The sequence below is a fragment of the Sphaeramia orbicularis genome, chromosome 9 (assembly GCF_902148855.1).
Source record: "Sphaeramia orbicularis chromosome 9, fSphaOr1.1, whole genome shotgun sequence".
NCBI lineage: Eukaryota > Metazoa > Chordata > Actinopteri > Kurtiformes > Apogonidae > Sphaeramia > Sphaeramia orbicularis.
This window is the reverse complement of record NC_043965.1, coordinates 133627-148033: the sequence shown is the minus strand read 5'-3', so window position 1 is coordinate 148033 and position 14407 is coordinate 133627. Positions and strand designations below refer to the sequence as shown.

Here is a 14407-nt window from a genome sequence, read left to right as displayed (position 1 = left end):
ATAAATAAATCACAAAAAAAGATTTACTTTGCATTCACAACAAATGAATGAAAACTGTTTTGATTCCACCTTCAACAGAAGTTAACAAGAAAAGCACTCAGAGAGCGCAGACCTCCACCAAGACAGATCTGTGCCCCCACATCACCACCAAAACTTAATAATTTCTTCCTTGTGCCAGTATCAACATTTCCTGAAATTTTCATGAAAATCTGTCCATAACTTTTTGAGTTATCTTACTAGCAAACAAACACACGTAAACAAACACACAAAGTGATCACAATACCTCCTGGCAGAGGTAATAAGGAGGAGATTAATAAATAGAATACTGCAAAAGTATGAAACCTGCAAGGTTTTTTTTTTTTTTTAATAAATTGGGTCTTTATTGTTTTCACACACAATACAGAAATAATTTCTTTGGTTGAACCAGAAAAGTCACATGATGCTTCACTGGGAATATTCATGCATTTCAAATACTTTTGTTCCCGGTTTATATCCAAGATAATTCAAATATTGCATTGGAAGAATTTTATTCCCCACAGTAGAAATCCTTAGAAGCTTATTACTATATATTTACTGAGGATAAATAAATGATCTGGTGACTGTTGTTTTCGTTGTGTCGTCTTATTGTTTTGAAAACCTAACATCTACACAACTCCAGAATCTGCAGCACAAACAAATCTTTACGTTGTTCAAATAAATTTAGCTTCATGTAATTTCCTATCAGTCTATTTGTCTGGACCACAAAACTGCGTCGCTAATATTAGCTGCAGTTAGCTCAGTGGCTAACTTTAGCTGCAGTTAGCACAGTGGCTGACTTTAGCTGCAGTTAGCTCAGTGGCTAACTTTAGCTGCAGTTAGCTTGGTAGCTAATGTCGGCTGCTGCAGCTTTGTCGGCTGCTGCAGCTTTGTTGTACATTATCAGTATAGGGAATCTAAAGTACACTTGAAAAGTTGCAGATGCCACCCAGTTACCTGACGTGGTAATTTGTATGTCTGTGACATCGTCACATAACAAATATAATTTTATCTGAGAAATGACTGTCTTTAAGACATTTTAAATCCACCTGGAAAAGATTTGTCACTGGTCATTCTGATGCATCTTAAATCAATGCTAAACTGCTGTTAGCCATCGAGCTAACGTCTGCTGCTACAGTGTGGTCAGCTGAGTTCAGTGGACAACACACTTGTCACACACTGACTTCCATTTTCATGTCGTCTGTATGTGAATAAAGAGCATCACTGTCTCTGAGGGAGCTGAAATCTAGCTGGAGAACATTTTTAGCTGGATGCTTTAAAAATAGAAGTCTTAGAAAGGGTCTTAAAAGTCACCAGATGCAGGAAACTCTAGAAAACCTCCAAACTGGACATGTTTATTTGTTTTAGCACAGACTGTCTGATCCATAAAAACATACCTATGTCATAAAAATGAATATTCCCTTTCATTATTAACAAACTGCGGTAAATCCCTGGTGACGTTAAATCAGCTGTTTTCACATAAGTTATGATCAGAACATCTGACTCCAGGGGTCAGAGGTCAGAGGTGGATTTGGGGCGGGGCCGTATCTTCATCTCGGTGAACCTCAGTGAGTACTGCCACCCGGTCCAACTGGACCACTCCACACCGTCGGCATAGGAGGCGTGGCCTCCTCTCAGGTACTGGCCGTTCAGGTTGGAGGTGTGGCAGTTCCGGTACCACCAGGCGCCCTGGTAGTACGCAGCACAGTTGTTCTCCGACTGGTCCTGGTCTCGGTCTTTGGTGGTGAACTGCATCCCAGAATGCTTCAGGAGAGAGTCACCTGGACGAGAGAGAGAGAGAAAAGAGACGATAGAAGAGACAGAGAGAAGAGACGATAGAAGAAGAGACGATAGAAGAGACAGAGAAAAGAGACGATAGAAGAAGAGACGATAGAAGAGACAGAGAAAAGAGACGATAGAAGAGACGATAGAAGAGACGATAGAAGAGACGACAGAAGAGACGATAGAAGAACAGACAGAGAGAAGAGACAATAGAATGAAGGAGGAGTCTGAACCTCAGCACCAGAGTAATCTGAGTTATTTACCTCAGAATGGGATGGGACCAGGACAACAACCACTAGTACTAGTACTAGTACGGGTACCCGTTCTAGTACTAGTACTGGAGTACTGTGCTGCTCCAGGTCAGGCTGAAGTGTCTGTTTCAAAGGCACCGTTCAACACAAACACACTCATGGTACATTTAGAATCAGCCCAGCTGTTTGGTGTTGTACAGCACTACTATAAATACCACAGTAATAGTACTCCAGTACAGTACTACTATAAATACCACAGTAATAGTACAACAGTACAGTACTACTATAAATACCACAGTAATAGTACAACAGTACAGTACTACTATAAACGCAACAGTAATAGTACTCCAGTATAGTACTACTATAAATACAACAGTAATAGTACTCCAGTATAGTACTACTATAAATACAACAGTAATAGTACTCCAGTATAGTACTACTATAAATACAACAGTAATAGTACTCCAGTATAGTACTACTATAAATACAACAGTAATAGTACTCCAGTACAGTACTCCAGTGGTCCATGAGTACCTGCCGTCCCAGAGTACTGGTCCACGGTCAGAGGGTATCCATCCTCTTCAGGATTCACTGAGTCTCGACCGACAGAAAAATCAGCGTAATGAGCGAAAGCGGTGGCGTTGTCGAAGTCGGCCATGTCAATGCGTAACTCCATCCCCCCTGAACGGGTGAGAGAGTAGATCCTCTGCAGACCTGATACACACACACACACACACACACACACACACACACACACACACACACACACACACACACACACACACACGAGAAATGACTCAGGTCTATCTACAGTAGTGCAGCACTGTAAGTGTCCTGTTCTGCCTGCAGGGGGTGCTGTCTGTCTGTCTGTCTGTCTTATTCACCCAGCCAGTGTTCTCCAGTCGTTTTGCCAAATCCGTCTCTGTACGCGTTCCAGTCTCTGAAGAAGTTGACAGAGCCGTCCTCCCTCCTCTGAATGACCTGCACACACACACACACACACACACACACACACGCACACACACTTAGAACTCCGACTCCCAGGATGCATTGCTCCTGAGGCTCAGTGTGACTGTACCGTCCATCCTCCTCCGGCCGTCGTCATGTCGCAGTAAACCATGAAACCATCGGGGTCGTGAGTCGGAAAAATGGAGTAGACTCCACTCTGAGACGATCCGGACGCCAGGATGTCACTGCAGTCCCTGGGACGACCCGCTGACACACACACACACACACACACACACATACACACACGCACACACACACACACACACAACTGTTCTGTTGGTTTTATCAATAATAATCATGTTTTTTATTGACTCAGAAAAACACCTTAAAAGACAAAAAAACAGGCAACGATGACACTGAGGGTGCTGTTGTAATTGTGTTGTTTTTGTGTAGTTGTTGTAATTGTGTTGTTTTTGTGTAGTTGTAATTGTGTTGTTTTTGTGTAGTTGTTGTAATTGTGTTGTTTTTGTGTAGTTGTAATTGTGTTGTTTTTGTGTAGTTGTAATTGTGTTGTTTTTGTGCAGTTGTTGTAATTGTGTTGTTTTTGTGTAGTTGTAATTGTGTTGTTTTTGTGTAGTTGTAATTGTGTTGTTTTTGTGCAGTTGTTATTGTGTTGTTTTTGTGTAGTTGTAATTGTGTTGTTTTTGTGCAGTTGTTATTGTGTTGTTTTTGTGTAGTTGTAATTGTGTTGTTTTTGTGTAGTTGTAATTGTGTTGTTTTTGTGCAGTTGTTGTAATTGTGTTGTTTTTGTGTAGTTGTAATTGTGTTGTTTTTGTGCAGTTGTAATTGTGTTGTTTTTGTGTAGTTGTTGTAATCATCATTGTCAGTGTGTTGCAATGTTGTTGTTGCTATTCTGATATTGTCGTCATTGCTGTGTTGTGTCGTCATTGTGTGGTTCTGTTGTTGTGATGTCATTTTGTCATCTTCCTTGTTGTTGTCCTTGCCGTCGTCGTCGTGGTTACCGTGGCCGGCGTCCCGGTGCAGCTCACTCCTCAGCCTCCTCAGACTCTCCGTCTCCCTCTGCAGGCTGAGCAGAGAATCTCTGAACTCCGCCGACAGCTTCAGTACGCCTGTGTGACTGTCCGACAGCACCTGTATAGGTAGGTCACATGATCAGGTCACCTGTCTGGGGGGCGGGGCCTGTGTTTTTCACAGTTATTACAGATACTTGTGGTCACCTGGACGGTGCGGCTCTGCTCGCTCTGCATGGCGTCCAGACGCTGGTCCAGAACGCTCTGACCTCTTTTCAGCGAGTCGGCTTCCAGTCGCAGATTATGGGCGTGGCCCGCCAACGCCTTCAGCTCCTCGGACAGCTTCTGGGCCACGCCCCTCTCCTGCCAGTCGTCTGCGTTGTGATTGCTCAGCGTCCGCAGCAGGGAGCTCTGCAGCGCCTCCCACCGCAGGAAGTTGTCGCCGTAGTCTGGGCAGTTGGGGTCCAGGAAGATGCTGATTGGCTGTCCGTCCCCGACGCGGGACACCGTCACCAGGGCGCCAGAGTCTTTGGTGTTGGTGGAGATGACAGGCGAGGAGGAGGCTCCGCCCCTGTTACTATGACAACCACATGTTTCTGTCCCTCAGTAGTTTTCAGGTATCTGTGCTTTGAATGTTGACTTTTCGGAGGATTTGTTTTTCCTCCGTTCAAAAGCGTCTGTAGGTTCTACCAGGGCCGTCCTAACAGCATCAGGGGCCCCCGGGCAGAGCAGCATACTGGGGCCCCTCCCACAACTACTGACAGGAAGTATTATGGGATGGAAGCCAGTGGTCTTCAGGATGCCATTTTACATGATCATAAGTCAAAGCCAATTCAAACCATGCTGCCCCATTGTGTACGAAGACGATTTTATACAAGTTTCAGTCTTGAAAAAGATCGTTCAACATTCGGAGATACAGACTTCAAACTGTCAGAAATTGTTTTTCAAATTTTACTAAAACTATTATTTTTTCCAAAACAAATTCTGGTACAAAATCCCCCCAAAAAATGATTGTAAATTTGTAGTACAAAGTAAAAAAACACAAAAAAAACTGTAAAATGAAAAAATTTGAGTACAAAATAAAATATGTAAAAAAAAAAAAAGGAAAAAAAAGTGAAAATTTTTAGTATGAAATAGAAAAATCTGTAAAATGATTTTTAAAAAATTTGACTACAAAATGTAAAACAACTTTGGTATGAAATAAAAATTTTAAAAATCTGTAAAAAATTGAATGAAAAATTTTTGTACAAAATAAGAAACTCTGTTAAAACAAAATTGTATGAAATAAAAAAAAATCTATTAAAAATTATTCAAAATGTTTAGTCCAAAATACAAAAATCTGTAAAATGATTTTAAAAAATCCAGTAATTTTTTAAAAAATTGTACAATGATTAAAAATGTAGTAGAAAATAAAATCTATATAAAAGGATTGAGAAATTACAAAAAAACAAAAACTACAAAATAACATATTTTGTACCTTTTAAACACAAAACATAAACATAATGGAGATATTCGAGTACAAAATTTAAAAAAAATTTTTTTTTTTAGAAATAATAGAAAAAAGCCGAAAAGAACTTCAATTAGCAATTAGTGAAGTGACTATATGCTTTTGATGGGTACGCATCATATATGATACAAGAGTCACTGAAAGGTTAACAAACACAGATTAGCATGGGACCTCTATGGGGGGGGCCCTATGGGGAAGTGCCCGTCAGGCCCATGTGTTAAGACGGCCCTGCGTTCTACGGTTCTATTTTTATTTTGCATCAAGACTCGATAAAATGACAGAAGTTAAAACAAAACAAACACAGGTGAGTTTACCTGCTGATGAAGGGCAGCGGATACTGGTACAGGTATAGAATGGTGAGCGTTACCGTGACGACGGCTGCTATGACGATCAGCACGACGACGGACCACAACAGGACGCTGCAGCATTTCTGAACAAACACAGATGGACAGATATTTGGATTCTGTGTTGAGATTCGATTCAATAAAACTAAGGTTCAGATGTAACGACACAGATCAATTTGTATCAGAAAACGAAATCTCACACAAAATAAAAAAACACACAAATGACAGCGAACACAAACTAAACCACAACAGACCAGCAGATACAATCAGATGGGTTTGGTTTTTCCTCCAGTGATGATGGTTCACAGTGAACAAAAATAAAATGTCTCTAGTGAAATATTAGTTTTGTAAATCATATATGATGTGTTTTATGTCGTGTATTCTTACATTTAACCCTTTTCTGCTTCTATGAATCAAGGCTTTACGTATAAAACCTGAAAAACTAATGAAGTCATCTTAATAAAAGTACTTATCTGCTCCTAAAACTAAACTGGAACTAAAAATAAAGGACATTTCCAAACAGCAGGTCTAAATACTACAACCCCCATGAGCCTCAGCTGCTGTTGCCATGGACAACAGCTGAAGCTCCTATTGGTATTTCTTCCAGAAGCACCAGAATTAGAAGCTCTGTGTTTTGAAGTCTGTAGCTGAAATGCATTCTGGGTGTTGTAGTCTAAGGCAGCTTCAGAAAATTAATCCTAAAAAAACACTGAAACTAAAAAAGACCTCAACAGGAACTATAAATGTCTGAATGTGTGTGCATTCATTAAACTACATCAGTGCAGGGTGAGTGAGTGTGACCAGTGTGTGTTTAAGCCTGTGGGTGTTCACTGTCCAGGATCACAGACTCCTGTCGCTAAATCTGGGTTTAGTGTGGATCAGATCAACCAGGTGACAGCTGCCGCACTTTAACACCAAGGTTTAACACCCATCAACACCAAAGACCCTGTCTGTCTGTCCACTGTCTGTCTGTCTGTCTGTCTGTCTGTCTGTCCACTGTCTGTCTGTCTGTCCACTGTCTGTCTGTCTGTCTGTCTGTCTGTCTGTCCACTGTCTGTCCACTGTCTGTCCACTGTCTGTCTGTCTGTCTGTCTGTCCACTGTCTATCTGTCTGTCCACTGTCTGTCCACTGTCTGTCTGTCTGTCTGTCTGTCCACTGTCTGTCCACTGTCTGTCTGTCTGTCTGTCTGTCCACTGTCTATCTGTCTGTCCACTGTCTGTCTGTCTGTCCACTGTCTGTCCACTGTCTGTCTGTCTGTCTGTCTGTCTGTCCACTGTCTGTCTGTCTGTCCACTGCCTGTCTGTCCACTGTCTGTCTGTCTGTCCACTGTCTGTCTGTCCACTGTCTGTCTGTCTGTCTGTCCACTGTCTGTCTGTCTGTCTGTCTGTCCACTGTCTGTCTGTCTGTCCACTGCCTGTCTGTCCACTGTCTGTCTGTCTGTCCACTGTCTGTCTGTCTGTCTGTCTGTCCACTGTCTGTCTGTCTGTCTGTCTGTCTGTCCACTGTCTGTCTGTCTGTCTGTCCACTGTCTGTCTGTCTGTCCACTGCCTGTCTGTCTGTCCACTGTCTGTCTGTCCACTGTCTGTCTGTCCACTGTCTGTCCACTGTCTGTCTGTCTGTCTGTCTGTCTGTCTGTCTGTCCACTGTCTGTCCGTCTGTCTGTCTGTCCACTGTCTGTCTGTCCACTGTTTGTCCACTGTCTGTCTGTCTGTCCACTGTCTGTCTGTCCACTGTTTGTCCACTATCTGTCTGTCTGTCTGTCCACTGTCTGTCCACTATCTGTCTGTCCGCTGTCTGTCTGTCTGTCTGTCTGTCTGTCTGTCTGTCTGTCCACTTTCTGTCCACTTTCTGTCTGTCTGTCCACTGTTTGTCCACTATCTGTCTGTCCACTGTCTGTCTGTCGGTCTGTCTGTCCACTGTCTGTCCACTGTTTGTCCACTATCTGTCTGTCCACTGTCTGTCTGTCCACTGTTTGTCCACTATCTGTCTGTCCACTGTCTGTCTGTCTGTCCACTGTCTGTCCACTGTCTGTCTGTCCACTGTCTGTCCACTATCTGTCTGTCCACTGTCTGTCCACTATCTGTCTGTCTACTGTCTGTCTGTCCACTGTCTGTCTGTCTGTCCACTGTTTGTCCACTATCTGTCTGTCTGTCCACTGTCTGTCTGTCTACTGTCTGTCTGTCCACTGTCTGTCTGTCTGTCTGTCCACTGTTTGTCCACTATCTGTCTGTCCACTATCTGTCCACTATCTGTCTGTCTGTCCACTGTCTGTCTGTCTGTCCACTGTCTGTCTGCCCACTGTCTGTCTGTCTGCCCACTGTCTGTCCACTGTCTGTCTGTCTGCCCACTGTCTGTCTGTCTGTCCACTGTCTGTCTGTCTGCCCACTGTCTGTCTGTCTGCCCACTGTCTGTCTGTCTGTCCACTATCTGTCTGTCCACTATCAGTCTGTCCACTGTCTGTCTGTCTGTCCACTGTCTGTCCACTATCTGTCTGTCTGTCTGTCCACTGTCTGTCTGTCTGTCCACTGTCTGTCCACTATCTGTCTGTCTGTCCTCTATCTGTCTGTCTGTCCACTATCTGTCTGTCTGTCCACTATCTGTCTGTCTGTCCAATATCTGTCTGTCTGTCTGTCCACTGTTTGTCCACTATCTGTCTGTCTGTCCACTGTCTGTCTGTCTACTGTCTGTCTGTCCAATATCTGTCTGTCTGTCTGTCTGTCTGTCTGTCCACTGTCTGTCTGTCTGTCCACTATCTGTCTGTCTGTCCAATATCTGTCTGTCTGTCTGTCCACTGTTTGTCCACTGTCTGTCTGTCTGTCCACTGTCTGTCCACTATCTGTCTGTCTGTCTGTCTGTCTGTCTGTCCACTGTCTGTCTGTCTGTCCACTATCTGTCTGTCCACTATCTGTCTGTCTGTCCACTGTCTGTCCTCTGTCTGTCCTCTGTCTTTCTGTCCGTCCTGTCTGTCTGTCATGTTCACATGTCACTGTATCCCACTCTCACCTTTAAACCATAACTTCACTCAAACTGTCACAGAAAAATGTGTTTAATTAAAGTAAACGAGCGTCAAGGCTCCGCCCACAGCAGGTCAAGTGCACCATTCAGATTTTTAGTTGAAATCTGATTTGTTTGTGTGTTGGTTCATATTCCACATTAAATGCGACTTCTATCAGTTTTGATTCTGAACTGAATGTGACCCTGAAGTGACCCACATGCACTAAAGAGGTCCTGAAGTGACCCACATGGCCTAAAGAGGTCCTGAAGTGACCCACATGGCCTAAAGAGGTCCTGAAGTGACCCACATGCACTAAAGAGGTCCTGAAGTGACCCACATGGCCTAAAGAGGTCCTGAAGTGACCCACATGGCCTAAAGAGGTCCTGAAGTGACCCACATGGCCTAAAGAGGTCCTGAAGTGACCCACATGGCCTAAAGAGGTCCTGAAGTGACCCACATGGCCTAAAGAGGTCCTGAAGTGACCCACATGCACTAAAGAGGTCCTGAAGTGACCCACATGGCCTAAAGAGGTCCTGAAGTGACCCACATGGCCTAAAGAGGTCCTGAAGTGACCCACATGGCCTAAAGAGGTCCTGAAGTGACCCACACGGCCTAAAGAGGTCCTGATGGAATCCCAGACCACGCAGACACACACTGTGTTTACAGAAGGAAATATGGAGGATGCAGAACTGGGACGTTTGTCCTATTTCAATGAAGTAAAGGTCGGATAAATGTGACCTGGACGTTCAGACTGAAGTCGCTCACTGGAAAAAATCTGAATCTGACCAAGTGTATTTGTCTCATTTCTGTTCCAAATATCTGATCACACTTCAAATCCGACAGAATCACCTCCAGAGGAACTGTTCAGTGAGATAGAAGAACTGATTTAGAGACAATAGATCTGGAACATCTGAGTTACACTCATCTGAACAAGATCATTTTCACTTGTTCCATTGGAAGATTTTTTTGTTTAATTATGTTTTCATCGGGATTGATTTTTTGTTTACCTGCTTGTTTGTTTGTTTCTTTGTCCGTCTGTTAGCAAAATAACTCAAATAGTTATGGAATAATTTGGATGAAATTTTCATGAAATGTTGATACTGGCACAAGGAACAAATGACTGAATTTTGGTGCTTTTCTAGTTCAAGATTTTTTTTTTTTTTTTGCCAAATTCAAGCAAAATCTAGAAAAGTACAACGAGAGCGCAGACCTCCACCACAGCAGATCAGCTTCTTTCTGTGTTTATGGGATGTTTTACGATATAATTTAAATACTCAAGATTGTGTCACTAACCTCTTTTCCACTGACCTTCAAACTGCGTGAATAAAACTTGCGCATAAAAATTTGCCTAGTGGAAAAACAATAATTTTGCCAAAACTCTTGCTTTTTGAGTAAACGTTTTTGCACTGGCAAAAGTTGGTTTTTCGGGCGTAGTGCAATTAGTTTATCATGCAAAACTTCAATGGAAAGACCTTTTTCCACAACAAGTCATGTAAATAAAAAAATAAATGTTGACGGATGTTACAACAAGAAAAGAAGAGTTTTAAAAGAAAAGTGTGGGTATGTGTGGACACACCAGGAAACCCAGTTATTTTAGAATTTAATAGGAGATAGAGGGGGAATATAGAGTAATAATAATAATAATTATAATAATGAATATATCGGTAAATCAACACCATATTTACGTTTGTCACCATGTTTATGGAATGACGTCTTGTGTCATCTCGCAATAATAAATAAACAAATCATCGCATTTGTGATTTAAAGGAAAAATCCACACTACACACTTCTGTTTTTTCGACCTTTAGTAAATATCGGTAAAGTTTTGTGCAGATGTCCAATGGAAAAGCGACTGGTGTCACATGGTGAATAAAATCTGTTTACTGAAACACCAACAACCACTGGTGCTAATGCTAATGCTAATACAAACAACTAAAGGTAATACCATCTCTGACACAGATGCTAATGCTACCACACACACAGGTCAAAGAGGAAAATGCTAACACTATTCTCCGACTGATTGTCCAATCGGGATCTGCCGAGGTCAGAGTGGGCGGGGTCTTACTAGCGCGCTAACACGCTAACCTTGTGTTTGTCGGGCCGTTTGCTGCCGAGTTCTGAGCTGCTGTTGTTCATGATCGTCCAGCGATCGTTCAGCATCATCCTGAAACACACAGAACGTCACTGAGCTGCAGCAAAGACTCATGGGAGCTGGAGTTCTTCAGAGTTTCAGCTTTGGTGACCCTCTGAGAATCCTGGTGAATTTACCCATCATCCTTTACAGCGGCCGGTCAGCTGATCAGCATTGACCAGCACCACAGAACCTCTGAAGAACCTTTAAAAACCACAACCTCCATGTTTTTGAAGGCTAAAGAACCTGTACCAGGCTGTAGAACCTTATCAGGACCACAGAACCTTCCTGAAAACACAGAACCCTTCACATATGTGCAGAACATCTGTAAGACTGCAGAACCCTCCCAAGGAATGAAGAACCCTCTGAAAGACTGCAGAACCTGTTAACGTAGAACATATTGAACCTTTAGAACCTTTTTTTAAGAACCCTCCCAAAGAATGAAGAGCAGACATACAGAACATTTTCAAGTATAAGGAACCCTCCTAGAATATTCTTACAGGCTGTAAGAATGACTTAAAACCCAAAGAACCTGAAGATGAAGAACCTTTCTAACTGCAGAACATTTTAAAGAACAAAGGAACAATGAAAAAGCTGCCAAATGATTCTAAAGAACATGTCTGTAGAACTCACTAAAGTCCGCAGAACCTTTTAAAGATTTACAAATTCTCTGAAAAACTGCAAAACCTCTTAAAAACAGTAAACTATATTAAAACCTTCAGAAACTTTTAAAGAATGAAGAACCCTCATAGAACGTTCCTACAGACCACAGAATTATTTAAAACCTCTAGAACCTGGGAATGAAGAACATGCCTAATGGTTACAGAACCTTTCTAATGCCTCCAGAACACTCTAAATGACCCTAAACACCACAGAACTCTACTCAAGTATCTAGAACCCTTGAAAGACTGCAGAACCTTTAATGAATGAAGAACCTATTAAAACCTGCAGAACATTTTGAAAACTGCATAAAATTTCTACAGACAGTAGAACATATTAAAGTCTAGAGAACCATCCACTGACAATAAAGAACCCTAACCCTAAGAATGAAGAGCACAGATAAATTCAAGTACAAGGAACCCTGCTAGAACATTCCTACTGACCGCAGAATGTTTTAAAACCAATAGAACCTGAAGATGAAGAAGATTCCAGAACTTTTCTAACAACTGCAGAACATTTCAAAGACTGAAGGAACATGCCTGTGGAGCTCACTAAAGTCTGCAGAACCTGTTAAAGACAGTAGAGTAAACCAAGACCTGCAGAACCTTTTATCAGATGTAGAACCCTACTACAACATTCCCACAGACTGTAGAGTGATTTAAAACTTGTAGAACCTGGGAAAGAAGAACATGCCTAATGGCTACAGAACCTTTCTATTGCCTCCAGCACATCCTTAATGATCCTAAACACTACAGAACCCTCCTCAAGTATCTAGAACCCCTGAAGGTCTGTAGAACCTTCTGAAGACAGTAGACTAAATGAAAATCTGCTGAACCTTTTAATGGATCAAGAACCCTCCTAGAACATTCTCACAGACTGTCGAGTGCTTTAAAGCCTGTAGAACCTTTAATGGATGAAGAACCCTCCTAGAACGTTCCCACAGACTGTCGAGTGCTTTAAAGCCTGTAGAACCTTTAATGGATGAAGAACCCTCCTAGAACGTTCCCACAGACTGTCGAGTGCTTTAAAACCTGTAGAACCTTTAATGGATGAAGAACCCTCCTAGAACGTTCCCACAGACTGTCGAGTGCTTTAAAACCTGTAGAACCTTTAATGGATGAAGAACCCTCCTAGAACGTTCCCACAGACTGTCGAGTGCTTTAAAACCTGTAGAACCCTCCTAAAGCACGGGGAACCATAAAGAAAGGCCCCAGAACCCTGGGTTCCGCTGCTAACAGAGGAACTTGGGAGCAGGTTTGGGTTCAGATTAGAGGTGATGCTGTGTTGAAGGGCTTATGGGTAAATGACCTGTGAGGCGTTTAAGGCTCAGCAGCTGCTCGGTCACCTCAGCGTCTGCTTCTGTCAGACTCACTTTACATCACAGTGACGCGGAACAACCTCCTATCTCCAGTCTGTTCTCAAGTCAAGGAAAAACAAATCCACGGTTCTGCAAGAACAAACTGATGCAAGAAAACCACACATTTGAACCTTTAACGACGACGTGACCCACGGGGGTCCAACCTACGGCTCCTGGGCCAGAACCGGCCAGAACCGGCTGTCTGCTGTCACTGTTCCATCTGTTTAGACCCAATAATAAAACGGAAATGTCGACAGATTTACCCCAGGATGGACCTAATGATGACCTCAGAGAAATGAGCCATCCCATAATTAATGAATTTATAATCACATATTGAGTCCAAAAATAGGACCCAAATATGGACATTAAATCTCCCTGGGTGTCAGTGCATTAGCTGTGTAAACATGTGTAAATGCTCTTCTACAGACTCTAAATACAGACTCTGTGTTCAGTGTGTGGATCCTGGTGGGTTTTCTAATCCACACATGTGGGTTTGGCATCAGTCTGAGTCTCATTACAGGTTTGGGGTGGAACCCATCGTGTCCACTGGTGTTACATACAGAACCTGAACATTTAAACACAAATAAATCACCAGTGATTTTTTAACAGCGGTCATTTTTGTCAAACACTCTGCCTTGAATATTTACTTCGATTCCCAAAATGCACCTGTGAGAGAATAAAAAGATATTAGAAAAATAGTAGTGTGTGATTTTCGTGTCCTTTTGACCATGTTACATGCAGATTTTTGTATAAAAAAATAATATCAAAAAATATAAAAATGGGTTTGTCTGAATAATAGCTTCTCTTTTATCTCAGTTAATATTTAGAGCCAAAGTGTTTCCAAACCTGCTTCAGAACATTCGTCTCCATCTGGTTTGAACGTTTAACCCCATGTTCTGTTTTTAGAACCAGTTTAATAGAAGAACCCAAACAAAAACAAGGAGCGCTTGAACTGATAAATGTGATCTAACAAAGGCAAAAGGCAAATATTAAACAGAAACGCTTTTTATGTTGTTTGTAATTGGTATGAAGTAAACATCTGCTGAGTATTTCAACATAAAATGTTTTGATTGTGTTGAATTAAAAGGAGGAGGAGGAGGAGGAGCAGGGTGGGGGTGTACAGGAGGTAGAAGCCCAGGAACACTTCTGTCCTCTGGGTTTTTTATGTTTTTATGCTTTTATGTGATAAGTAGAAAACACACTTTGTCTTTTGATTCTACTTTCTTTTTAATCAAACTTATTCTTAGCTGCTTAGACTGTATTTATTTATTCATTTATTTATTGTTGATGTGGTTTGACTGATTTTGTGACTGAATTTTGAATTTCCCCTTGAGGATTAACAGAGTAAATCTATCTCTCTATCTAAAACCCCACAACCACACCCA

The 14407-nt window shown here is 42.1% G+C and overlaps 1 protein-coding gene across 2 annotated transcripts in view; it reads right to left on the bottom strand.

Annotated features, from left to right (window-relative positions):
* Nucleotides 1-366: 366 nt before the first annotated feature.
* LOC115425769 (fibrinogen C domain-containing protein 1-like) overlaps nt 367-14407 on the bottom strand; it is a 15568-nt gene continuing 1527 nt past the window's right edge. The window contains exons 2-10 of one of the 2 annotated variants that reach the window (XM_030143522.1): nt 10960-11038; nt 5849-5964; nt 4235-4604; nt 4019-4148; nt 3127-3263; nt 2933-3029; nt 2583-2762; nt 1538-1796; nt 367-1493 (exon numbers count right to left, since the gene is read on the bottom strand). In XM_030143522.1, the coding sequence (XP_029999382.1) occupies nt 1481-1493; nt 1538-1796; nt 2583-2762; nt 2933-3029; nt 3127-3263; nt 4019-4148; nt 4235-4604; nt 5849-5964; nt 10960-11037 (1380 nt within the window). In that variant the 5' untranslated portion in view covers nt 11038 and the 3' untranslated portion in view covers nt 367-1480. Of the gene's footprint in view, nt 1797-2582; nt 2763-2932; nt 3030-3126; nt 3264-4018; nt 4149-4234; nt 4605-5848; nt 5965-10959; nt 11039-12394; nt 12398-14407 lie in introns of both variants that reach the window. The other variant, XM_030143523.1, reaches the window with a different exon arrangement.